At 39.7% G+C, this 26,272-nt stretch overlaps 3 protein-coding genes across 9 annotated transcripts in view; 1 reads left to right on the top strand and 2 right to left on the bottom strand.

Moving 5' to 3' along the window:
• LOC106086180 (ensconsin) overlaps window positions 1-11,684 on the bottom strand; it is an 84,382-nt gene extending 72,698 nt beyond the window's left edge. For 3 of the 7 annotated variants that reach the window (XM_059365496.1, XM_059365499.1, XM_059365492.1), the window contains exons 1-2: window positions 11,538-11,682; window positions 8,402-8,452 (exon numbers count right to left, since the gene is read on the bottom strand). In XM_059365496.1, coding sequence (XP_059221479.1) covers window positions 8,402-8,452; window positions 11,538-11,586 — 100 coding nt within the window. In that variant the 5' untranslated portion in view covers window positions 11,587-11,682. Of the gene's footprint in view, window positions 1-8,401; window positions 8,453-11,537 lie in introns of all 7 variants that reach the window. The other 4 variants (XM_059365502.1, XM_059365504.1, XM_059365489.1 and 1 more) reach the window with 3 other exon arrangements.
• A 982-nt stretch (window positions 11,685-12,666) lies between these two features.
• On the top strand, window positions 12,667-13,516 carry LOC106086615 (transmembrane protein 50B). The gene is made up of 4 exons (XM_013251364.2): window positions 12,667-12,822; window positions 12,882-13,016; window positions 13,076-13,205; window positions 13,277-13,516. The coding sequence occupies exons 1-4, from the start codon at window positions 12,739-12,741 to the stop codon at window positions 13,384-13,386; spliced, it is 459 nt and encodes a 152-aa protein (XP_013106818.2). The 5' UTR covers window positions 12,667-12,738; the 3' UTR covers window positions 13,387-13,516.
• Window positions 13,517-14,332: 816 nt separating this feature from the next.
• On the bottom strand, window positions 14,333-22,346 carry LOC106086608 (RNA-binding protein 45). Its single transcript, XM_013251352.2, has 9 exons — window positions 22,243-22,346; window positions 18,598-18,960; window positions 17,884-18,494; window positions 17,756-17,819; window positions 17,591-17,691; window positions 17,402-17,508; window positions 15,451-15,621; window positions 15,303-15,374; window positions 14,333-14,991 (listed from the first exon to the last, which is right to left on the bottom strand). The coding sequence occupies exons 2-8, from the start codon at window positions 18,912-18,914 to the stop codon at window positions 15,306-15,308; spliced, it is 1,440 nt and encodes a 479-aa protein (XP_013106806.1). The 5' UTR covers window positions 18,915-18,960; window positions 22,243-22,346; the 3' UTR covers window positions 14,333-14,991; window positions 15,303-15,305.
• Window positions 22,347-26,272: the final 3,926 nt, after the last annotated feature.

The following is a 26,272-nucleotide window of genomic DNA, read 5'->3' as shown; positions in this document are numbered from 1 at the left end:
CTGTTCGGTTTGCCAGAACAGCCTCCATCATCGGCCGATGTCGGTGAGGTGTAACCGGTGCATGGAGTGGGTACATTTCCGATCTTGCTCTGCCCCTACGTCACTGCGGGAGTATAGTCACACTGAATATGTAGCAGGGTGCTGTACTAACATAGACAGCTGTGGGTCGCTAGCGTCGTTGTCGTCGCCTTCTGCGTACTCACCGTCGGACTTATGTGGTATCGTAGCATCAGAAAAAATAACATCTGACTTAGCTAAATTTTAGAAGATGCAGCCCGCTTAATGCTGGACTAGAATTGATTCTAACGTGCACGATGTGTGTTCCGCTTGTAACACACATTAACAACCAACCCTCCACGACTTACTACCCGGCACAAGATAACTATGAGCAAAAGACAGATTGAACTTTGATTTACGATTTATGTGTAGTTCGTAGATCTACAGGGCGCGTCCAAAAGTTGCGGATAGTGGATTACTCCAAGAAAGTAGATGCAACTGTCTCAGTGAGAGGCCGGGCGCAGCGGCTCTTGCCTAAATACTGACTGCCTATGTTAGTTGTTGGCGCCTTTAAATATTCAACGGGCATTACGTTTGCGCCGCCATCGGTCCTATGGACAGGAAGGCTACATTCACACCCAAATAATATTTGTTTACAACAACTCCTTCTGGACACCATCCAACCAACCTCCAGATTTCCTAGAGCTAACACGAAATGACTGTGAGCACCACACAGGCTGAATCTTTGAGCTCCGACTTGTTCGCACCCGTTTGCGCATGGCGAGGAAAGTACGATCTGACACTGCACAGAAGCTGGACACTGAAAAGCTGCAAACACAACAAATGACAGCGGCATACCCCACTCGGCTGACCCAACTGCTTGATGAAAGCACTCCTTATTCCAATGATATAATGGCGCAGTGGCAAACTATTGCCCTCTCCATGGAAAATGCCGTGAAATCCGTACTTGGGTACCGGAAGCCTCCTCCAACAAACCCATGGTATGACCAAGAGCGTCGAGATGCTACTGAAGCCAAGAATGCGGCATATAGACAACCCTGTAATCAGTAGCAACGCGCCAGATGAAGCAGAGGTATCGGGAGAAAAGGAGGGAGGAGAAATGTCTATTCCGCAGAAAGAAAAAGGAAAAGGAAAGACGTGAGTGTGAGCGAATTGAAATGTACAGGAGTCAGAATGAAGTCCGGAAATTCTATTGGGTTGCCCAAAAAGTAATTGCGGATTTTTCATTAGTCGGCGTTGACAAATTTTTTCACAGCTTGTGACCATGTAATTGCATTCTTTCTTCTGTCAGTTATCAGCTGTTACTTTTAGCTTGCTTTAGAAAAAAAGTGTAAAAAAGTATATTTGATTAAAGTTCATTCTAAGTTTTATTAAAAATGCATTTACTTTCTTTTAAAAAATCCGCAATTACTTTTTGGGCAACCCAATACAAAGGGTTAAACATCAAACCGATGGTGCAGGCACCTCCTCCTGCAGAGACAAAATGGAAATCTGGTTACTGAAATCCACCCTGGACCAGATATTCACACTGCGCCAAATCTTGGTAAAGACCCGAGAAGAACAATCAACACCTACCATCTCTTTGTTGACTACAAAGCCGTTTTTGGTACTCCTTTACCTTCAAAGGTACCGAGCAGATAAAGAAAATGGAGAAATGAATGACACCAGTTTTGAGATAAAGCGAAGAATAATACTGGCAAATGCTACTTTGGACTAAGTAATCAGTTTAGAAACAAGGTCACCTCTCAACAGACGAAGATTACACTATACAAGACACTGATACTACCCGTGTTGTTATATGGTTCTGAAGCATGGGTACTTGTGAAACCAGATGAGGCAATGCTTGGAGTATTTGAGAGAAAGATTCATCGTAGTTTGCGATAATGGAGAATATAGGCGACGTATGAACCAAGAGCTGTATGACGACGATAGCATAGTTACACGCATCAAAATACAACGGCTGCGTTGGCTAGGTCATGTTGTCAGAATGGATTAAGAAGCTCCAGCAAAGAAATCTTTTAAAGGCAAACACGGTGGTACACCCAAACCGGGAAGACCAAAATTCCGATGGAAAGATCAAGTGGTGGGAGACACCTCGAAACTGGGTGTCAGAGATTTTAGAATGAGCGCAGAAGATTGAGGCGTTTGGAACGCTATTCTACGTTCGATTAGTGGAACAATATTCTGTCATAGCCAATTAAAGTAAAGTAAGATTTTTAACAAAACTGAGCTTGCAAATTAAAGATGATTACATAACATAGTGTTGAAGGCCACCGTCAAGAAGAAATTCTCGAGAGATTACAGAAGGTACGAAACTTCATAAGGAAAATTTTTGATACTTTCAAATAAATTGATATCCTGTTTTATATTTTTGAGGACACTTAGCCCTATTTCACATCCAATTTAGCTAATATTTTGCTGCAATATTTCTATATATTTTTTTCATTATGGTTTTACATAAAAATACCACACTCATTTCTAAAGGGTGATTTTTTTGAGGTTAGGATTTTCATGCATTAGTATTTGACAGATCACGTGGGATTTCAGACATGGTGTCAAAGAGAAAGATGCTCAGTATGCTTTGACATTTCATCATGAATAGACTTACTAACGAGCAACGCTTGCAAATCATTGAATTTTATTACCAAAATCAGTGTTCGGTTCGAAATGTGTTCATTCACCGTAACGTTGCGTCCAACAGCATCTTTGAAAAAATACGGTCCAATGATTCCACCAGCGTACAAACCACACCAAACATTGCATTTTTCGGGATGCATGGGCAGTTCTTGAACGGCTTCTGGTTGCTCTTCACTCCAAATGCGGCAATTTTGCTTATTTACGTAGCCATTCAACCAGAAATGAGCCTCATCGCTGAACAAAATTTGTCAAAATTTGAACACATTTCGAACCGAACACTGATTTTGGTAATAAAATTCAATGATTTGCAAGCGTTGCTCGTTAGTAAGTCTATTCATGATGAAATGTCAAAGCATACTGAGCATCTTTCTCTTTGACACCATGTCTGAAATCCCACGTGATCTGTCAAATACTAATGCATGAAAATCCTAACCTCAAAAAAATCACCCTTTATAAAAAAATGTGTCATCCTACAACCAATTAAAAAAATTTGTGTTTACAAGCCAAGTGTATAGTCATTACAAAATAGACATTTGCCTTAGTATAATAAATATTATGCAGATTATTAATTGACTAAAAGGGGGACGACTTAAGTGAGTACGAGTAGAGTGTGGGTGAAAAGCCTCGTTTCTTGTATATATCGAAAAATGTATCTTGGGATAAGAAATGTCTATTGGCAACAAACATGAAATAAGACTCGTAGCCATACAAGATAACTCACTAAGCTATCTATAAATATTTTATAGCTATTTTACAAACACACACACACACATACATAACGCACATATTTTTACAAAGGAAGGAGGAGATACGTAGTATACGTAGCTATCAAGAAACCCACATAATACGTTCGTTACGTTGCATATATGTATGTACAAATGTGCGAGTACGAGTTGTCAGATAATCAAAGCAAGCAAAATGGAATGGAATAGATGGAAATTATAACATGTTTGCTATGGAGTTTTGTATTAATCACATACTTGCGGGCAAAATGTGGAACGTACCATGAACAAAATTTCCCTTTACAGACTTTATTCCAGAAATGACGTCACTGAATTAATGGCTTAAATATATCTTCAGTTATTGTACGACTATTAACGACGTTAGGGCAGATCGAAACAAACAAAGGACGGTAATCAGCCGAACCACCAATGTTCTGGCCCGAATAGAACCCATTGAAAAGGAAAATTCAAATCGAAATATATGGTGCTTACGAAATCGGATAAATATGGGTTACCAATAAATAAGCACATTTTTTTTGAAATGAATCTTAAGAATATCAAAAAATTTGAGACGCGGCAGGAATACCAATAAACTGTACCAGGGAAGTTCCTAGCACGATACTAGACCAGATATACATATTATACTTCAAATCCACAGCAACGGCTTAGGTTGTGTAAGCCGTCCTTCAAATCGCTGGTTACAAAAAAAAAAAAAATCAAATAACCTTGTCACTGCACTGGGGCACTTAGACTAGAGCTGGCAAATTATCGATAATCGCAACATTCGATATTTTCGACAGTTTTAATAAATATCGATACTATCGTTATTTTCCCATCTCTTATATTTCAAACGAAAATGAGAACTAAAAATCAGGAGATCGATTTATATAGAAGCAATATCAATGCACAGACTAAATAAAACCAAGATTAATAAAGTCAGTTGGAACACTGTGCGTCGTTCGGACTCTGCTATAAAAAGGGGGCCCCTTATCATTGAGCTTAAACTTGAATTGGACTGCACTCTTTGATATGTGTGAAGTTTGCCCCTGTTACTTTTGTCCATTGGCAAAATTTGCATTTTACAATCCCAACCGATCTACACTAATAAGAAGTATTTGTGCAAAACACCAAGCGCATAAGTTTACTCTTTCATGATTTTGACAAACGGATGGCAGACAGACGGACATGGCTAAATCGACTTAGAATTTCAAGACAATCAAGAATTAATATACACTTTTGGGTCTCAGGTCAATATTTCGATTAGTTACAAATGAATGACGAAATTTGTATACCCCATCCTATGGTGGAAGCTATAAAAAGAACTACTGTACGATATATTAGCCATTAAGATGAGGTTAGCTTCCCTTAAAAAGTATGTAAAAAAATAGTCACAATATTTAAACCTTTTATAAAACTTTTGGCCAAATGGTAGACTCTTTATCAGCCCAATTTTGAAAACTTTCTGGGAATAAACTTCCAGGGAATTAATTTCTCCCTCGATTAAAACCCTCCTATTCTGATTGAATGGAATCGTTATAAATCTTGTGGTGGTCTGCCTAATAAGCCGTTTTATCTAAAGGCCTACTTTTATGGAGCTAGAACTTGAGGATCTAATCGACATTTCCGGGCGGCTGCCGCTTTTCTTGGTGATTGGGAAGACTGCTGGACATAGTGCTGCCGCAAAGCGACTTACGGATTTCTTCTTACTCCTGTGGAGTAAATGCTGCCAAATGTGGCGCCAAGTATCTTTGAATAATTGCCCACGAACATTCCATTAAGTGCCGCCCGATTTTACTTTAAGCACAATGATAAGGGACCTCCTTTTAGTATCCGACTCGGAACGGGGTGCCAATAAAATTGAAAAACTTAAGCAAATCATCTATTGTGGGTACACGTCATTTAAACCGGGGGAACCTAACAAATTTGCACTTGATTTTGATGAAAAAGTGGAAAATAATTCTTATTCAGAATGGGGGAAAAGGGAGTAGGGAATAAATTCCCAGGGAATTGTTATTCAGAATAGGGCTGCCAATCTTTACCCGATATCTAAGTTCTGCCAGCATGTATATATACTCGAATAATATAGAAGACTCTCTGTCCGTGGACATTATAAAAGAGGGGAAAACAAGTCGATAAATTCATTAGAATGCTAAAGTCAACTAATGAAATTTGGCAGACGTATTGAAACAAATAGTACATCTCTTTCCAAAATTGGCAATAATCGGACCAAATATTGTATATTTACTCTCTATTATTTTCTTTCCTTTAATTATTTCTCGCGGGAGCATAGGAACCATACATGTAGAAAAATTGTTATCATGGAGTTTCGATTTAAAGAACTCTCACGATGCAAAAGCAGCAAGATCTTTAATCAACGTTTGCCTCCACGTTCAACGTTTGCCTCCGCATCATTGGGCGGCCCGGTCTTCTGCTTCATTGCGGATTCCATTCCAACTACTTTCTTGTAATAGAATCTTAAGGCTTTCTTTAAGTGTGGCCGACCAATCTCCACTTCTTTATTATACCCTACACCACCACTGTGTATACCGACCGGCTTAGAATCTCTTCGATTTAGATATGTCCGTTTGTCTGTCCATGTATGCTTGTGATCAAGTTACAGGTCCCATTTATTGTCCGATTGACATGAAATTTTGTACAAACCTCTTTCTTGGCCCAGGGACGAACGCTATTGATTTTGAACGAAATCGGTTCAGATTTGAATAAAGCTCACATATATATCTTTCATCCGATATGGCCTTTTAAGGCTGTAGATGCCACAATTTTGGTCCGACCTTTACAAAATTTGGCATTGGGTGTTTTATTCAACGTCCTCATATGTGTGCAAAATTTCGTCAGATTTAGATATAGCTCCCATACTTAACTTTCATCTGATAAGAAATTTTATGGCTATAACAGCCACAATTTTGGTCTGATCTTTACAAAATTTGGCATGGGGTACTTTATTTGATGTCTTATGTGTGCAAAATTTCATAAAAATCGGTTCAGATTTAGATAAAGCTCCCATATATATCTTTCATCCGATATGGCCTCTTAAGGCTGTAAAAGCCACAGTTTTGTTCCGATCTATACAAAATTCGGCATGAGTGTTTTATTCAAAGTCTTCATATGTGTGCAAAATTTCGCCAGTTTTAGATATAGCTCCCATACATAACTTTCATCCGATAAGGAATTTTATGGCTATAGCAGCTACAATTTTGGTCGGATCTTTACAAAATTTGGCATGAGGTGCTTTATTTGACGTCTTGAATTTGTGTGAATTTCATAAAAATCGGTTCAGATTTAGATATACCTCCCATATATATCTTTCATCCGACTTGGACTTTAAAGGCTGTAGTAGGCACAATTATGGTCCGATTTTTACAAATCTTGGCTTGAGTTGTTTTATTTAAAGCCCCAATGAGAGTGAAAAATTTCATATAAATCGATCTAGGTTAAGACATAGCTGCCATATATGTCTTTTATCCGATATGGTCCTTTAAGGCTGTAGAAGCCACTATTTTAGACCGAACTTAACAAGTTGTAGTACGAGGTGTTTTATTTGACGTCTTAATACGAGTGCAAAATTTCATAAAATTCGGTTTAGATTTAGATATAGATCCCCGACATATCTTTCATCCGAAATAGACTTTAGCCTGTAGAAACTACAATTTTTGTCCGATTTTGCATGAGACATTTTATTTGAGCTTCCAATACGTGCCTAAAATTTCTACAATATAGTGCGTGGGATATTCTATTTGACGTCCCAGTATGTGTCATCAAAATTGGCACAGGTTTCGATATTGCTCCCATATAATCTTTTATCCGATATGGCCTTTTAAGGATGTGGAAATCCAAATTTGTTGTCCTATTATTTGACAGGGTATTATATAGTCGGCTCCGCCCGACTTTTGCTTTTCCTTACTGGTTTTTATTTGTGGGTTCTTCTTCACTTATGTGCCGTAGCTCTTTATTAGTTATCTTTTTTGGCCGAAGTATACCACATGTATTTAGCAGGCATATGGTTATAAAAGGTAGTAGTCCGATTGCTTCAGTATATAGCCACTTTACACTGCCGTATAACAATGTAGGTTTTACACAAGCATCGAAGATTTTAATTTACGATTCGGGTGATTCTCTGAATTATTATTATTACAATCGACCATTTTCACCGGGTAAAGCGGCTGGCAAACTCTAACCTCACCCTACATCCCCCCATATGTTTGTTTGGTGTATCCTTTACCTTTATTTCTATCATATGAAATGTTGTTGTTGTTGTTGTTGTAGCAGTGTGTTATACACTGAGGCGGCAGCCCTTGCCGATGGAGGACCTCTGCCATGGGATTGATCAAATGAGATAAGCCACTTTCGCTTTTCGTATTGTATTTCCGTAAAACTCCTGGCAAAATGCTCAACTTTTAACCAGCTATTTTGCGACCACTACGTTAATTCTCTTTGCTATTTATCTCTTATAACCCAAAAGGTTGTAATTGTATTATATTCCTATGCATATGATTGTATGATGCAGATCCTACCAACAAATTAACCAACATTTTATAATTGTGTGAATCTCAACTGTCAATATACAGAACAGTCCATGGCATTGCTCTTTACCCATCTATAACCGGTTTAATTAGCACCCCGTGTGCGGCTAACTATTGGGTTGCCCAAAAAGTAATTGCGGATTTTTCAAATAGTCGGCGTTGACAAATTTTTTCACAGCTTGTGACTCTGTAATTGCATTCTTTCTTCTGTCAGTTATCAGCTGTTACTTTTAGCTTGCTTTAGAAAAAAAGTGTAAAAAAAGTATATTTGATTAAAGTTCATGCTAAGATTTATTAAAAATGCATTTACTTTCTTTTAAAAAATCCGCAATTACTTTTTGGGCAACCCAATATATATTTAACGTCTTTTTATTTGCACCTCATATATGAAACTGTTACGTACCTAAACTGGGTACGTAAATATGCTAATCATAGACTCGAGTAAACGACATCCGTAGGCATTTGATTACCATAGTGACTTACCTTTTCTTTCTACACTGCCTTCCCGGCTTTCTGTTCTTTTTGTTGTTTCGGCTGCAATGATATTAATAAAAATAAAGAATACTTAATGAATTTGTGGTGTTTATATTAAATTGTAATTTATCCAAAAATTAAAATTTGTTTGTGAGTTAAGAGCACGGATATCTTGGTTACTACTCCCTTGGGAAAGAAGCACACTAATTAGTTCCGTTTATGTTAGAAAAATATGTTGCAAGCCATACAACGGGTATGATTGAGTCTTTTAGGAACGTTGGTTGGTTGGGGGCAATAACTGTTTACGGGGCTAACTTGGTGAAATTTTTTCTGGTTGTTAGAGGAGAGCAAAAGTGCAAATCATCTTCAAAATTTTAGCCAAATTAAGATTAAGGCATAAGAGGATCAAGAATTCAAATCGTGGAATCGGACAATATGTTGGCATACATACATATATTTATTGGCCTGTCTGCAAGGTATTGGTATTTGAGGTCGAATTGGTAATTCAAGTAGAAAATTTCATTGAAATTAAGCAAAAATTGCGACTTTGAGGTCCAAGGAAGTTTTAAACCATAGATGGGCAACAACACAGAACCGTCAGCAAATTCCTATGACCACGGGCATTGGAAAAACGAACAATAGCACTCGTACAGTGCAAGCAACTTCATTAGGATTCGTTCAAATGACGAATTGTTGTTATTTCCCATAAATGCTTGTGTTTAACTGCCCCTCATACAAACCCAACTTAGTACTTTCAACTGTATTAGAGTGCCCATCACTGGCTTAAAAGTACTTCACGTACCAAATTTCATACAAATCTATTAAGTTGAGACTTTGGGTTATGCAAGAAGTCAAATTAGACATGGACGTATGTATATGAGTGCTATATCCAAATCTGAACCGATACGACCCATTCGCAAATCCCAGCAGCATACATATATTAAACAGAAGTGCAAATGCAAATTTGCCCACAAACATGTTTGAAAAGGGCGTGGAGACTTCTAGTGTGTCCAATGAATGCCTATTCAAGATTTAGCGGCACTTCTACGTACCACGATCTCCCAGAAGCTTTCCAAGAATCACTGCCCCCACATGCAAGTACGTGGCAAAAAAAAAACAATATTTATACAACAACAACCAATCTCAATTGCACCCATCCCAATAAACCTTCATCGGCTAGAGGCTGGCGTAGCCGATAAATTTTGGTTTTATGATATTATGCTGTTTTGCGAGACTACTTTTTGAATCCCATGGCAGCCGGTTGTGCGTACCGGATTGTCCCGATGGAATCCTTTATCGGTAAGGACTGCCGCCTCGGTGTACAACACACTGATACAACAACAACTGCAGCAACTACTTTTTGAATCAATAAAAAAATATCAGTTGAGATAATTTTGGATATTGCATATTCTTATTATCCTTACCCGTAATCTTTGCATAAGTTAACCAACAACACGTACTAAAATGACTTTAAATATAGCACCCCATTACATCTATTTCCGAAATACACCTAAAACAAGCGCACACAAGTTCGCTTGATTGGTTTGTTCACCTCGAAATGACAAAATGCACACAGCCATACACATTAACAGCAGACGAAAACTCATACACACACACACACACATCCTCACTCCCATACACATTCCTCAGGCAGGGGTTAAATGTAAAAGGTGGCAGCCAGACAAAAGAAAAACAAAAAAAAAAAAACACAGCAAGTGCAATATACAATGCATGGGTGAGTCCTTGAGTCCTTGCCGATATGACAAAGAAGACCAATACAAGAAAATCGATAAGAACACTTTGAAAGCCAATAAGAAGTTACATTCTTGCCAAGAAGACAATGGTCGTGGACGCCAAAACCTTATAAGATTTAACATACATACCTACATACAGAGACGAAAGGTTTCCAAAGGCGACCGACGGACAGTATTAATGACACCAACACGAACATAGATATATATATGAAACAAGAAAAAAAGGATTTCTTTAAGAGGCAATGTCCTTTTCAATACAAAACAACAATATCGAGTAAAATAATTTAAAAAGATCAAAATAAACGACGCCCATATTATATGTTACATGTTAAGAAACAGTGTCAGCTATGCAGCTCCATTGTAAATTATTGTTAGACACGAGTCATCCCATCCATCCACCATAAGCAAGGCAGAAGACAATTTATAGCACTAACATGCTGAAATCATACAGCTGCCATCATCCAAAAACACCGTCATGTATGTAAATGTGCAACATATATGAGGAGCTTTTTGGTGTATGGTGCCTTTCTGGAATTCACTTGAATTATTTTTAAACACACTCCGTGCCGAGGTGACTCCCAAATTATTATTGTCTCGCTCTGCTTTTAGCTTTTTGTAGAGCTGCTCGCTGCCACCACCGCCGCCGCAGGGGAAGAAAAAGCAAACAGGCAAGAGGTATAATGATGGCCAAGTGAAACCAACGAAATGGTTGAAATGGAGAAAAATACATATTATAGAGTTATGGGGTAAAACCGACAATGACGAATATGTTTAACAAAAAACGAAACCATAATTAATTATCCACTGGAGGAGAAGTTAATAATCCATACATCTACAGCAATAGTTGCCACAACTATCGTTTGCCAAATGGTCTATTCTATTCTTACAATTTTCCAGTCTTCCGACTTTTTGTATTTTGTGGTGTAATGTTTTCATTACAATTGTTGTAGCTTCTTATATTTTCTTTGATTGGCGTTATACATGATGGTGGGGCACAAAACACACATATGGACATACATGCATAAAAACACACACACACACACAGAAAGCGAAAATTTTGTATATTAAACAGCTGCTGCTGCTCCAGAGAAAAGCAGCGTTGGTGCTGCCATGGGCCATCGTATTTTTTTCGTTTCTTATGATATAGTCAAGGCTGATTTTCAATCGATTTGTTTTCCGAGACACCATTATTTTTTTGTAATAAACTTTCTGCAAACCTTTTTCTTTCTTTAATCTCACAATACTTGACATTTTTTTTGCCATATTAATCACCGCATTTTTTCTTTTCGCCTGCAGTCCCATTAGTTCTGGTTAGATTTTAAGTTTTATTGGACTGTTTTTTATGTGTCTCCAGGAGACTAAGCATTTAAAATTTTATCTTTCACACATACCTGGTAGATCGTTTGTTGAAATTTCGTGTTCACCCCCAAGACTCGCCATATTTATCCACTAATATTTTATTTTAATTCAACAGAAATAAATTTTTTCTTTCACAATTTTTAGAACTAAAATGACGAAGACAAGTAATAATCAGGGTTGATCAATTTAGTTGCAAGTACTAAAAGTATTTACCCAGTGTTGGCCACATAAGTAGTAAGTACTAAAATTGTGTACCAAATTACATACTATTATAGGGTATGTTCACACATAACATCGAATAGCGCACATTGGTCCTGTTGTATTTTAGTACTATGCAGAGCAATTTACTAGTTATATGCCGTTATCGCATGATATCGGTCCTGTATTATATTATTAATTGCTGTTTTATTTTAGTACTATAGAGATGTTATCCCGATTAAACGTTGCTTATTAACTGTTATTGCATGTTATCGATAGCTTACCAATACAAGTTTGGACTGTTATTTTATCCAGAACATCTGACTTGCACTGGATAGAACAAAACAAAACACAGCAAATATTGATTTATATTTGCCTGTCGGCTGGGCCTTAAGGAACAATTCTTTGCACAAATGCAACTCTGCAAACAATGCAATGCAAACAAGTGCCAAAAAACAACCCCCAAAAGTTAAACAATTTTTAACTTTGACGTCTCAAAACACAACTTCAAGTGTGGCAGCATAGAATGACGTTTGCTTTCCAGCGTCAAAGTTGACAACTTTTTTACTCTTCCGCGTTTTTTTGTGGTATTTGTGTTTAGAGTTTACAACTCGATGAAAAATCCAACTCTGCAAACAAATGTTTAACTTTGACTACTAAAAACACTATTTCAGGTGTGGTAACACCGAATGACGCACGCTTTAGTGCTTAAAAGTTGAACATTGTTTAAGTTTTCTGCGTTGCTTTTGTGGAATTTGTGTGCAAAGATCCATTTTTACCAAGCAACGCTCATTCTGTTTTTTTTTCGTGACATAACTATTAATGTATCTTGGTTTTGTTCTTTTGAATTTTTTTTTGTTTCGAATAACAAAATTGAACGATAAATCATCAAAACATGCTATTTAACCTGTGCCGTTCTGAAGTTTTGAATCGGCGCAACCAACGAAAAAACCTCGGCTTTGTTCAGACTTTTTTTCATTGTGTGTCATAAAAGAGAATTAGGAAATTTTGTCCGTTCTTGCAAAAAGGAGTACAATGTCGATTTTGGAGAATATCAGAGAATGGTTTACATCAGAAACTGCTCGAAATAAGAATTCGTCATTGATTGCTGGATTATTGGTACTAAGCAAAGGTGTTTTATTTCCATGCATATAGCTTATCTCTTTCTTGTACATTAGTTCTTTGCAGGATGGTGGACATTAATAGATGCAATGTCTGTGGATCCAAAACATCAAATAACGACTGGCCATGTCTTTATAGGGGTATTTGGCACCATCAGCTTCTTTATGGTTAACACAGTCAAAAACTCGCACGTATGTATTCTACGGGTATGTTTAACTTAGTCATTGTTAATTGATTTGTTTTCATATAGATCTCCGAAGATAATACATCCGAGTCTGGAGCTAGACTTGCCAAAATATGGCTTCTCATCGGATTTGTTATGGGCTTTGCTTCCATTATTGCCGCCATTTGGGTTATGATAGATGACTTCATAAATAATCGTAAGTACAGAGAATTATAATGCTTCCACATATATGTAAGTGACGATTGGTTTTTCCTTTATTTACCATAGCTAAAAAGGAGTCGGGTTTAGGGGTAGCTTTACTCATGCAAAATGTGTTGATACTTTTTGCTAATCTTACCTATAAATTTGGTCGTGACGAGGAGTTATGGAATGAGTAGAGAGGAGGTCAAGTATATTTAATAAATTTAAGGGCATCTTAACATAATATTATCGACATTTATATAAATAACCGTATTGGATCTTATCGATCAAAAAACTAGAAATAAAAAATCTCACTACTGATAAATATCTAGTCGACTATGAATTAACTTTGAGAATTCTGTAGATTTCTATATCGTAGACCTTGGAAATATCGAAATTCTAATAAATAGAGATTTTTATGCAAAATTGAAATTTTGACATCCTCTATTTTCCAAATGCGGTTGGATTTTGTAATAAATTTAATTTTGTAAACATATAATGGCTTCACAACTTCGATTCTGCATGCATATATGCAAAATACCAACGCATATCCCAAATAATTGATGCCAAAAGTTAGATTTTGCATACAAATCCGAACTTAATAAATATTTCAATTTAAAGTTGTAACTGGGAGCACATCGTTAGATGAGCTCTACAAGGATGGGTTTAATCCCCTCTTGTGGTTTCTGATTGTCAATGGCCATGGGCAATCCCATGGCAGCCGATTGTACGTACCGGATTGGCCGGATGGAGTCTGTCACCGGCAAGGGCTGCCGCCTCAGTGTACACCACACTGGTACAACAGCAATAATATTCGGAAGTCTTTCAAGAGTGAGAGGGTGAAGGTCATTGCCTAAACGGATGGCATCATCATAATGGATGGCCGATTACTCTCACTATCACGGACGTCGTTTTGCGGATGTTGAGGAAGATGTCTGAATAGACGCGGGGCAAACGGGTTCTAGACCGGGAACGCTACACTGGATGTTTACCGCGGTTTTTCGGCCGATTATCACCTATGGATATCTGGTATAGCATTGTGCTTTGGACAACTATGACTTCCGCAGGTGGATCGATGAGGTACAAGGTACCTCGTAACTTGGCCCTTGTAAGCGGTTTAGATGGATAATAAAACACGATATATAAATAAGGAAATGGTGTTATATATATATATTTTATTATTTGCAAAAAATATGTAAATATATTTCAAAAGTGAAATTTATTTCTACTCAATATAAAATGAATGGAAATCGATAATTAAACGTATGTACGTATGTAATAATCTTCATAAAAATCGGGACCAGATGAAGGGTTTGACTAAAAACAATGGGTTTACAATCGTCAAAGGATATAAATTTACAAAATAGTCCGTTAGAAATGTATGAACCGTATTTCATAGGGGCTTGTACTGCACATGTGTATACGGTACGCATTTTGTAAAGAGTGAGTGGAGGCTAAGAAACTGTCTCCGTAATCGGAATATCATTCATCCGTTCTGGTTATATCCATTGTCCTTGCGGTTTAAACAGTCTTGTCTTAGCTATAAAGGTAAGGAAAACTGATTGCTATAGAAGAGGTCCGTGTGTACGTTTGAAATTGGCATTGCTTTTGCTATAATAAATAGCAGGTCCAAGTCCCTCAATAAATCCGTTTTAGTTTAATGCCAGTTGACTGAAGTAAAGTTGAGTAGTGAGTGTTGCGGTCGTCATGTACAAATATTTCAATAATAATTTTAAAGAATGTTTCTTTGATTTTGTTCTTAGATCGTTCATATCGTTCTTATTTCTGTGTCTTATCGATGTCTGTGAAAATAAAAAATAAAAACATCTCGCATTAAGCTGTTATACACGTGTGTATATGGTGGTCGTGATTAAAGTCTATGAAATGAAATGATGACAATTTAATTTTGCAAAAAAGAAAGGCACATATGTATGTATGTCTATAATGTCCAATATCAACATAAATGTTCCTATAAAAGAAGACATTCATTCCATCGTCCTGAAACAGAATATTAATGCTTACTTACCTGATATTGCAACAAATAGAAAACTATGCATGTATGTGTGTGCACTTGTAATAGAAGGAACATCCAGCGAAACAATAAATTACTTACACTTTAATTACGACGCATACGTTTACGACCATCGTCATCGTCACCTCCTCCACGTTCTTCAGCTTTAAGTACCTACACCAAATATTTCGTAGAATTTGAATAGATGGATGGATAGTGAAACGGATGGTTTGTTATCTGGAGGACATACCTTGATCTTTGTACCACAAATTTCAGCCCCATGCAATGCTCGCATAGCTGACTGAGCCGATTCGCGATCCGCATATTTAACATATCCACAATTTTTATTGGGCAAAAGGTATACATCGATCAAACCTCTCCAGCAGGAGAATATATTTTTTAAGATAGACACTGGCAGGTTCTGCAAGACATCAAGAATTCATTTTTATATGAGGGCTAGTTTTGATTACCATCGAAGCGGAAAGCACTCTTTAATATGAAAAAAGTCCCTTAATAAAATGTTCGCACTAGATTGGGTATGATTGTGGGCATAGTTTACAAATAGTAATCATACACACCCAGGAACAAAAATTAATCAATCCCATGGCAGCCGGTTTTATGTACCGGATTGACCCGATGAATTCCTTCATCGGCGAGGGCTGCCGCCTCTGTGTACCACACACTGCTACTACAACAACAATAATATTGTAATTAATGGTTGCTGTGTCAGAGAGGTGTAACGAACTTTATGGCCACGCATTTCTGACATACAATTTAGCTTGACCTGAGAAACGGCCGGATTGACCCGATGGAGTTCATCATCGGCAAGAGCTTCCGCCTCAGTGTATAACACACTGCTACAACAACCTGTCTTTGAACACTCTTATAGTTCCCGATATCTGGAAAATGGGCAGAGTGACCCCGCTACTGAAGCCTGGAAAGGACCCAAGTTTGGGGGAGTCGTACAGACCGATCTCCCTTTTCTCACCTGTAGCAAAGACGCTTGAGGCATTACTCCTCCCGAGCCACGTAGGTGAATTTCCATTCGCCGAGCATCAACATGGATTTCGAAGACCTCATAGCACAAGAACAGCTTTGCATGCCAGGCCATGTGATAGGACGGTCCTCGTGGCACTGGAACTATCGAAGGCATTCGACACGCTCAGCCATGCCAAATTATTTGAGGACATCGCCAACACGTCCCCCCAGCCAGGCCTGAAACGATGGGTCGCGAATTATCTGTGTGGGATTTCCTCACGGTGGGGTGATATCTCCGGCACTGTTTAACCTCTACCTATCCTTCATTCCACCCCCTCCAGACGACATGAATCATATCATATGCGGAAGATTGTACGATCATGGCAACAGGCGAATAGGTTGAACGTCTACCTAAACGAACTTGCCTCATATTTCGCTGCAAGAAATCTGAAGATATCTGCCACCAAATCTTCATCCACATTGTTCACTATAAATACGCATGAGGTGAATACTGAGCTGACTCAATCCCATGGCAGCCGGTTGTACGTACCGGATTGACCCGGTACGTACAACCGGGTCATCGGCAAGGGCTGCCAACAACAACAACTGAGCTGACTGTGATGGTCGATGGAGAAATGATTCCAATCAGCAAGTGTCCTAAAATACTTGGTGTCACATTTGGCAGCTCTTACACATTCTCCCCACATGCCACAGCAATTTGCGATAAAGTCAAAAGTAGAAACAAGGTCCTCAAATCACTTGCTGGCAGCACTTGGGGTGCAGACAAAGAAACCTTGTTGACCACGTACAAAGCAATTGGCCGGTCTGTGGTAAGTTATGCAGCGCGAGTGTGATCTCGTCACCTTTGTCACACGCAGTGGAATAATAGTCAGATCTGTCAGAATGCCGCCCTCCGAACTGCGACGGGCTGTCTCCTCAGTTCTCATGTGGATCACCTCCATCAGGAGACAAAGATCCTACCAGTGCGAAGACATAACTACATGCTGTATAAGTAATAACTTTTGGGCTGTTATCCCAGGCGTTCATAGGCGGATATGCTAAGCTCTGGCCTCGTAATTAATTTGACAACCATTCGACGAACTCACAGTTTTATAATCTCCAATCGAAGAATGTTTATGCCGTAGTCGCTTTAGTTTTATACTACTCGCTTCAGTTTCTTTTATCACTTAAGACTTTTGTCTCTGAATATTGACAATACTCACCGCAGCTAATACTATAAATAGACGTTGTGCTACTGGAGCGTCACATGAAGCCAAAGGTTGTGCTTCAGGCAATGGAACATTACAAATTGAATCCTTTTTTGGGCGTCCTTAAATAGATGATGTATACATTTATAACATTGTTTAGCTCAGGCTACAATATGGATAATTTTCGAATGTAAACAAACTTACTGTCAATGAAAGATGTATCGATGTGAGTATTGCCGCTCAAACCAGAAACCTGTATTATCAATCGTTCTCCCAACGGATATTCCAAGCCGTGTAGTTTATCTCTGGAATGTTAAAAATACAACAAATAGTATATAATTATAATTCGTCGTGGCATATAAAATTTACTTGGCATATATGGCAGCTTCTGGATTATCATAGACAACAAGAGCCTCATTAGTGCGTGGATCGTCTAAAAAAAATATGGCAATATTATTTTCATTTCAATTACATGGTTCTCTTTTGATAATACTTACGCTCGCGGACTATTTGACAATAGTCCAGACCAGGAATGATGTCAAATAAACGCCATAGTTGATCCTGATTGACGCAATTACTTGCAATAACTTCCAGGCATGTTGGTTGCGATACCGATTGCGTATTTTGCATTCCCATAAATTGAGACATGTTGTTGTTAAAAGAATTGTTACCCCAATCATTGAAACCATTATTGAAATTTCCACCACCAGGACCACCTCTCATGGGCATACCACCCATATTGCCTCCACCGAAACCGCCGCCACCGTTACTGCCACCACGACCGCCACCCATCATGCCATTGTCGTCGCGACCAAATTGGTCGCGGTTACGTTGTGTACTTCCCTTGGGTTCAGCAAACATAGCCTTATAATGTTGTGGACAATTTTCAAAAGCCACAGCGGCATCGTAGAATTTTGGAAAACGAATATAGCCAAATCCTTTAGGATTGCCTGTTTGTTTGTCACGCACCAAAGTGACATTTTCAACTGGTCCCCACTGACTGAACTCTTGGCGCAAATCATCTTCAGTGGCCGTTTTTGGACAAACAATAAATAGACGAACATATTTTTCATGTTCATTATCCGATTTGCTTGAACCTTGGTTGCGACTGTAAATAAATGAAATGGTTTAGCATAACGAAGCAGATTAAAAATTATTTTGTGGGGGCTTAAACAATTATTTGGCATTATGGTAAACTGAACATTACTTACTTTGCTGCCACAAGAACTTTTAAAGTCCTATTGCCGATTGATTTTCCATTCATTTCTTCTTGAGCGCGGGCGGCATCAGATGTCTTAGAGTATTTTATATAAGCAATACCCTTATTTTCTCCAGTATTACGATCTTTTACCACCCAAATATCTTCGATTTCTCCAAACCGGGAAAATGCCTCACGGAAATCTTCCTCTTGGTGGGCTTTGTTACAAATAATGAACAGTCGAGACATTGGGGGCTCATCTTCATGGGCATCACCGCCGCGGCGAGAATCTCGATTGCCATTACGTGAGTGTGAGCGATTTTCGAACATACTTTATTGTGTTGAATGGCGAATAGGCAATATTTTGAATGTGTAACTACAAAAAAAAAAAAAAGAAATATTACATATTATCAAATGTCAATCACAGAAAATTCCACAAGAGACTTTTGGGTTGGGGGACTACCTCCATCAGCAGACAAAGATCTGATCAACCTCCGGCACGGGATAACTATGAGTACTACACAGGCTGGAAAATTTGAGCTCCAATCTGTGTGGTGTTCACGGTTATCAGGAGAAGCTTAGCTGCGAGCTACCGGGCGTGTCCACAGGTTGCGGATAGTGCAATGCTCCATACGGAGCAGGTACAATCAGCGCTATCGAGCGGAGAGTCTAAATACTGATTGCCGTATTCGTGGTCTCCGAGCCGATGAATAGCCATCACAATTTACCGTGGGTGAAGTTATGAACGTCATCCGTGGCGACAAATCATCTAAGGCGTTGGGCCCCGACGGAATCTCTACATTGATGTTGAAGAATCTGGATTTACCTAGAGTTGAGTACCTTACTTCTGTCCTCAGCCTGTCTTTGAACACTCTTATAGTTCCCGGTGTCTGGAAAAATGGACAGAGTGATCCCGCTACTGAAGCCTGGAAAGGACCCGAGTTTGGGGGAGTCAAAATTCAAATTTTGCCCATGAACATTCCACTAAGGAACAGGGGCAAACTTCTCACATATCAATGAGTGCAGTCCGATTCAAGTTTTAAGCTCAATGATAAGGGGCCTCCTTTTTATAGCCGAGTCCGAACGGCGTGCCGCAGTGCGACACCTCTTTCGAGAGAAGTTTTACATGGCATAGTACCAGCATTACGAGGGGAAAACCACCGTTGAAAATTTTTTCTGATGGTCTCGCCATGATTCGAACCCAGGCGTTCAGCGTCATAGGCGGACATGCTAACCTCTGCGCTACGGTGGCCTTTGGGGGAGTCGTACAGACCGATTTCACTTCTCTCACCAGAAGCAAAGACGCTTGAGGCATTACTCCTCCCGAGCCTCGTAGGAGAATTTCCATTCGCCGAACATCAACATGAATTTCGAAGACTGCATAACGCAACAACAGCAATAAGCCCAGGCCATGTGATAGGACGGTCCTCTTGGCACTGGACCTAACGAAGGAATTCGACACGGTCAGCCATACCAAATTATTTGAGGACATCGCCAACACGTCCCTCCAGCCAAGCGTGAAACGCTGGGTCGCGAATTATCAGTTTGGTCGCCAGTCATTTGTGGAATTTAGAGATAAAAAGTCGAAGCACCATAGAGGGAGTACAGGGAGTTTCCCAAGGTGGGGTGATATCTCCGGCACTTTTAAACCTCTACCTTTTCTCTATTCCACCCCCTCCAGGCGGCATAGAGATCGTATCATATGCGGACGATTGTACGATCATGGCATCAGGCCCCCCACCCATTGTTGACATCTGCGATAAGATGAACGTCTACCTAAACGAACTTGCCTCATATTTCGCTGCCAGAAATCTGAAGATATCTGCAACCAAATCTTCAGCCACATTGTTCACTACAAATACGCATGAGATGAATACTGAGCTGACTGCGATGGTCGATAGAGAAATGATTCCAACCATCAAGTGTCCCAAAATACTTGGTGTCACATTTGGCAGCTCTTACACATTCTCCCCACATGCCACAGCAATTTGCGATAAAGTCAAAAGTAGAAACAAGGTCCTCAAGTCACTTGCTGGCAGCACTTGGGGTGCAGACAAAGAAACCTTGTTGACCACGTACAAAGCAATTGGCCGGTCTGTGGTAAGTTATGCAGCGCCAGTGTGCTCTCGTCAACTTTGTGACACGCAGTGGAATAATAGTCAGATCTGTCAGAATGCCGCCCGCTGTCTCCTCAGTTCTCATGTGGACCATCTCCATCAGGAGACAAAGATCCTACCCGTGCGAAGACATAACTACATGCTTCCAAAGTAATACCCTCCGGGCTGTTATCGAAGAGATCATCCAAATCATCATCTTGTGGTATCCACTGTCCAGAAGCCTTAAGGCAGAACTACATAATCTAGAGCGTGAGGATCAGCGCTACAAGCGAGAACCCCTAGATCAAGCGCATCTAGACAACATTCATGCAGACACGATAGCAGATGCGGTGAAAAGCTACCTGGTGAATGAAGTCATTGGAGGACCGACTCCCATTGTACCCGATGAAATTAACCTCCCCCGGCAAACCACAGTAGTTCTGGATCAATTACTTTCCGGCATATGCAGCCACCTTAACTCTTACAGGGCAAGAGATCCTTCTGGACGCACCCTATCTTAGTCGCAGAGTTCATGGATCTGGATACTCAACAGAATCAAGCAGACGAAATATAGAACCCAACACACTACTACAACAACAACTTCTGGATAGGCCTTCAAGCCTCAACATAAAACATCGTATCAGGCAGTTTAAACAACATTAATAACAATAAAAGGAATATGGTGGCAGAGCCACCCCTAATGGAATGCTTCACACGGAATAGCCGAAAATGCAATCTGTATCGAGTGGGGAGACTAGTGATAGTGCGGGCTGCCGCGGCTCGTACTTAAATACTGAGTGCCTATCTATGGTGCTCGATCAAAAATCTTTCCGGAGAGAAAAGACAATCAACTTCTTGTCTAAGAAGTTGATACAGGGCCATTCTGCAATAGCCATCGAAATCATCATCTCGTGGATAGGCAATCACCGCCCAAAGACGACAGATCAGCCAAGAGGTTCAGCCATACAAAAGAGAGCCTATAGCGCTAATAAAAGTCTAGAGGCCTTTTCAGACAGTTCCAAATAACCTTCATAAGGATACTGTGGCGGAAGCGGTAAACAGCTACAGATTGATTGTAGTCTCCTCCACCACCATTTTTTAATTAGTCTAACGCTGACATGCCCAAAGCTTTATAAAAATATCGTGTTTCAAATCGCTTATGCTTACTATCTTACAATCTACTGTAAAGATTGAGTTCTTGGAAGTTGATAAGATACAATTTTTTACATTATTCGTCAGATTACATACATAAATAAACATAAGACATGGGGGCTTATGTCTTATCTTAGTCTTATCTCCCACAATTAACCATCAATTATATGAAAGGACGTTTTCTATTTGATAGATTGGCACGAATTTTTTGTTATTAATTCTATCTCCTTGATGACAAACAGTTTACAAAATGGCCGGCAGTCAAACTTGCAAAATATATTCAATAAATAATCTATTAATACAGAAACCCCAAAGAAATAAGGGATGAGCAGCAATTTTCAATGGTATAAAAAACAAAAATAAACCAAATTATACTAAATCTACAACAATTTGTAAACAAATGAACATACCCGTACAACAGAATGCAGCCTACAAAAGACACTTTATTAATTTTATTAACAAAATTTGCCGGCTTTAATTCACAAGACTTCTTCTATACACCACTTAATGCCAATGTAGACAGAGACAAGAAATAATTTATCTATGTATTCATCGATAAATTTGTAATCGATTTATCTGGTGTTGCCAGAATGCTTCAGCCTGCGACAAGACGTAGCTACATGTAGCATGGACTTAATATGGGCGGCGGGAAAGCACATCAAACTATGGAACTATGATCTGGATGTAACTAAATCCAAAAACAAATTCTGTCCGTTTACACTGTTGTTTTTGGGGGATTTAAGTGACATACACAAGCGTAAATGCGTATACATGAATGTGCATATCACACACATCCATAGACAACTTTTGAAAATTGTTGTATGTTTTGGTACTTTTATCGATTATTCAGCCATGAAATCATTGTACAATAATATACTTCATGAAATCGGGATTATTTGGGATTTAAAGATAATTCCTGCAAAAATGGTATTTATTTTTGTATGGATAAACCTGCAAAGAACGCAGGATTTAGCACTTAAATCTCGAAAAGGCCATAAATCGCAATTTATAGGCCAATACCTACTTTTATTAAACCGCGTTTACACTTATCACTAAATCCGGATTTAAGGCTCTCGTCAGCTGATTTTAAAAAAGGAAAACAGATGATCGACCGGCAAGGGACAGCTGTAAGCACCACACAGGCTGGAACATTGAGGTCCAATCGGTGTGGTGTTCATTGTCGTAACGAGAAGCTTAGCTGCGAGCTACCGGGCGCATCCACAGGTTGCGGATAGTGGAATTCTGCATGCGGAGTAGATGCAACGGCAGTAGCGGACAATTAGCTGTATCGAGCGGAGAGTCTGAGAGAGTGTCTATGATACTCAATATGACAAGGCGAGTTATTGGCGGCATCTTGTTCCTGCGGCGACCGGAACGAGCTTGCTCACACAGGAGCTTGACGAGGATCGCCACCTCCACATGAAATGTTGCGACAACAGCAACGACAGATGATCGAGCCATCAAATTCCGATTTAAAGAGCAGTTTAAACGGGGTTTTGCTACTACTAAATATCATCATCTTCCCCACATGCCCTACAGAAGCAATACCTTTGGGCTGTTAACGCAGAGACCATCCAAATCATTATCTTGTGTATAAATATCAACCGCCTAGAAGCTTTAAGGTAGATCTACATGATCTAGAGCGTGAGGTTCAGCACTAGATCAAGCGGCATATCAAGCAGGGCTAGACAACATTCATGCAGACACGGTAGCAGATACGGTTAATGGCTACCGGGTGAATGTAGTTCTTGGAGAACGACCGCCTCCCATTGCACCTGACCTCCCCCGGCAAACCAGAGGAGTTCTGGCTCAATTACGTTCCGGCAGATACAGCCGCCTCAACTTCTACAGAGCAAGAATTGATGCCGACGTGCAAGATGTATGTCCCGATTGTAACCAGGGACCGCACGATACACGTTAACCGTTTAACTGCCCAGCCAGACCCACTCGACTCAGACCCAAATCCCTGTGGACACACCCCATCTTAGTCACCGAGTTCCTGGGTGTTAACACACAAAAAGAATCAAAAATACATACCAAATTTCTGGCAAACTAGGCAAAAATTAAAGCTTCCATGAACCGAACAAGGATAATCGACAGGTCGGTTTATATGGAAGCTTTATAAAGTTATAGATCGATTTGGACCTTACTTGGCACAGTAATTATAAATCATCACAGAAAACTACGAGCAAAATTTCAGCCAAATCGGAAAAAGTTTGCGACTTCAAGAAGCTCAAGATGTCAAATCGGGAGATCGGTTTGTATCAGGTTATAGACCTATTTGGACCATACTTGGTATAGTTGTTGGAAGTCGTAGCAGAACTCTACATGCGAAATTTAATCCAAATCGGCCAAAAAATGCGGCTTCTCAAGAAGTCAAATTCGGAGATGGGTTAATATAGGAGCTATATCCAAATCTGAACCGATATAGCCCATTTGCAATCCCCAATGAGCTACATCAATAAGAGGTATCTGTGCAGAATTTCAAGCGGCTAGTTTTAGGCGTTAAACCGCTATCGTAATTTCGACCAACGGACGGAGGGACGGACATGGCTAGATCGACTCGGACTGACGAGACGATCAAGAATATATATACATTATGGGGTCACCGATCAATATTTCAAGGTGTTACAAACAGAATAACTAGTAAGTATACCCCCAACCTATGATGGTGGGTATAAAAATGTTTACGTTGTTTACGTCCGACAGGCTCTGGGCAAATGTACCCTTTGCATTCTGCTCGAAAAGAAGCAGGAGTGTGGTTTCTGAACATCTATTTTTTTTACACATTTTTTGCTTGATTCACATAAAATGGCTGATTTGATATTTTTCTGGAAAACTTGTAAAATTAAAATTCTTACCATAACCGGTAATTTTGACCGGTTTGATTTTTCTAGTGTTAAACTGAGGAAGGCGGAAAACTGCAATTGTCGAACTTTTGTAACTCTTCTGTTCTGATATTAGTTGGTAAAGTGATGCGCAATCGATATATGTGAACATTTAAGGCTTTGGCGGTTGGGCCTTGTGTAGTCGATACTGGTAGGAAATGCCACAATCATTTTCGAACCATGGGAGAAGTTTTGCTAGTTTCCCCTCCATCATGGTTTGGCAGGAAATGAGGCGGCGAACGAACCAGTCAAGAATGGATCGCTAATGAGTGCTGTTACGATTACCCAATAAATCTGATCGTAGGCTGATACTGTAGACTGTTGAGTAGCCAAGCTTCTTTGTCAGAGTTTTTTGTTGTTGTCGTCGTTGTCGTAGACACATTTTCATGTAGAGGTGACTATCCTCGTCTAGCTCCTGTGTGAGCAAGTTCGTTCCGGTCCAAAGGACCGATCGCCGCGGGAACAAGGTGGCCATTGGTTATTTAAAGGCGCCAATAAGACCGCCTTGTCGTATCAAGCATCACAGGCACTCAGTATTTGTGCAAGAGCCGGTGCCAACCGGCTTTCACTGAGACTCTCCGCTCGATACCGCTGATTGTCCGCGACTGCCGTTGCAGCTACTCCATATGGACAATTCCACTATCCGTAATCTGTGGACGCGACCGGTAGCTCGCAGCTAAGTTCACGTGACAGCAATCAACACCACATAGATCGACCCTCAATGTTCCAGCCTGTGTGGTGCTTGCAGCTATCCCATGCCGGGGGAGTTTTTTCTAGTACAGCACGGCACTTATTCATGGGCATAGCTTCGGACTACTGAGTGCTGAATGGTCACAATGTAAGATCTTTGATGTCGCGCTAGACATATCTCTTTGTGGTTATGCAGACTTGGAGACGGCTAAGCACCGTTTGTGTCACTCGTCTGCAATTTTGGGGAGAATTTGAATAAAATCCTCTTTCCATTAAGGACTATTGTAGAAGCCCAAAGTAGCTGAATGGACGAAGCTCTCGCCAATGAAAATTCTTCTCCGGCCCGCTTAGCTCCTTCCGTCTTTGTCGTGTGCATTGGGTTTCCTTTATCTTTTCCTTCCTATTATCTGTATTTCTTGTGGGAATACAATAGAACTAAGGTTTCCAAGTGAAGCGTCTAATAACCAAGAGATCCAACAATAGTGAGTGCGCTTCAACATGATATGGCTAGTACGACTCAGAAAGTGGAAAGTATGTTATGTAATATACGTAGATAGCTACTTTACTTACTTTAATTAGCTATGACAGAACATTTGTTCCACTAGCCTAACGTAGAATAGCGTTCCAGGCACCTCAATCTTCTGCTCTCATTCTAAAATTTCTGACACCAAGTTTCGAGGTGTCTCCCTCGTAGATACGTAGATAGCTAACATGAAATAATTTTAAAGAAAACACAAAGTGGCTGAATGGACGAAGCTCTCGCCAATGAAAACTCTCTGCCGGCCCGCTTAGCTCCTTTCGTCTTTGTCGTATGCATTGGGTCTACTTTATCGTGAAGCGTCTAACAACCAAAGATGCAACA

Source organism: Stomoxys calcitrans, chromosome 1 (assembly GCF_963082655.1).
Source record: "Stomoxys calcitrans chromosome 1, idStoCalc2.1, whole genome shotgun sequence".
In the NCBI taxonomy this organism is placed as follows: Eukaryota; Metazoa; Arthropoda; class Insecta; order Diptera; family Muscidae; genus Stomoxys; species Stomoxys calcitrans.
The sequence above is the reverse complement of the archived record's forward strand: the minus strand, read 5'-3'. Positions and strand labels throughout refer to the sequence as shown.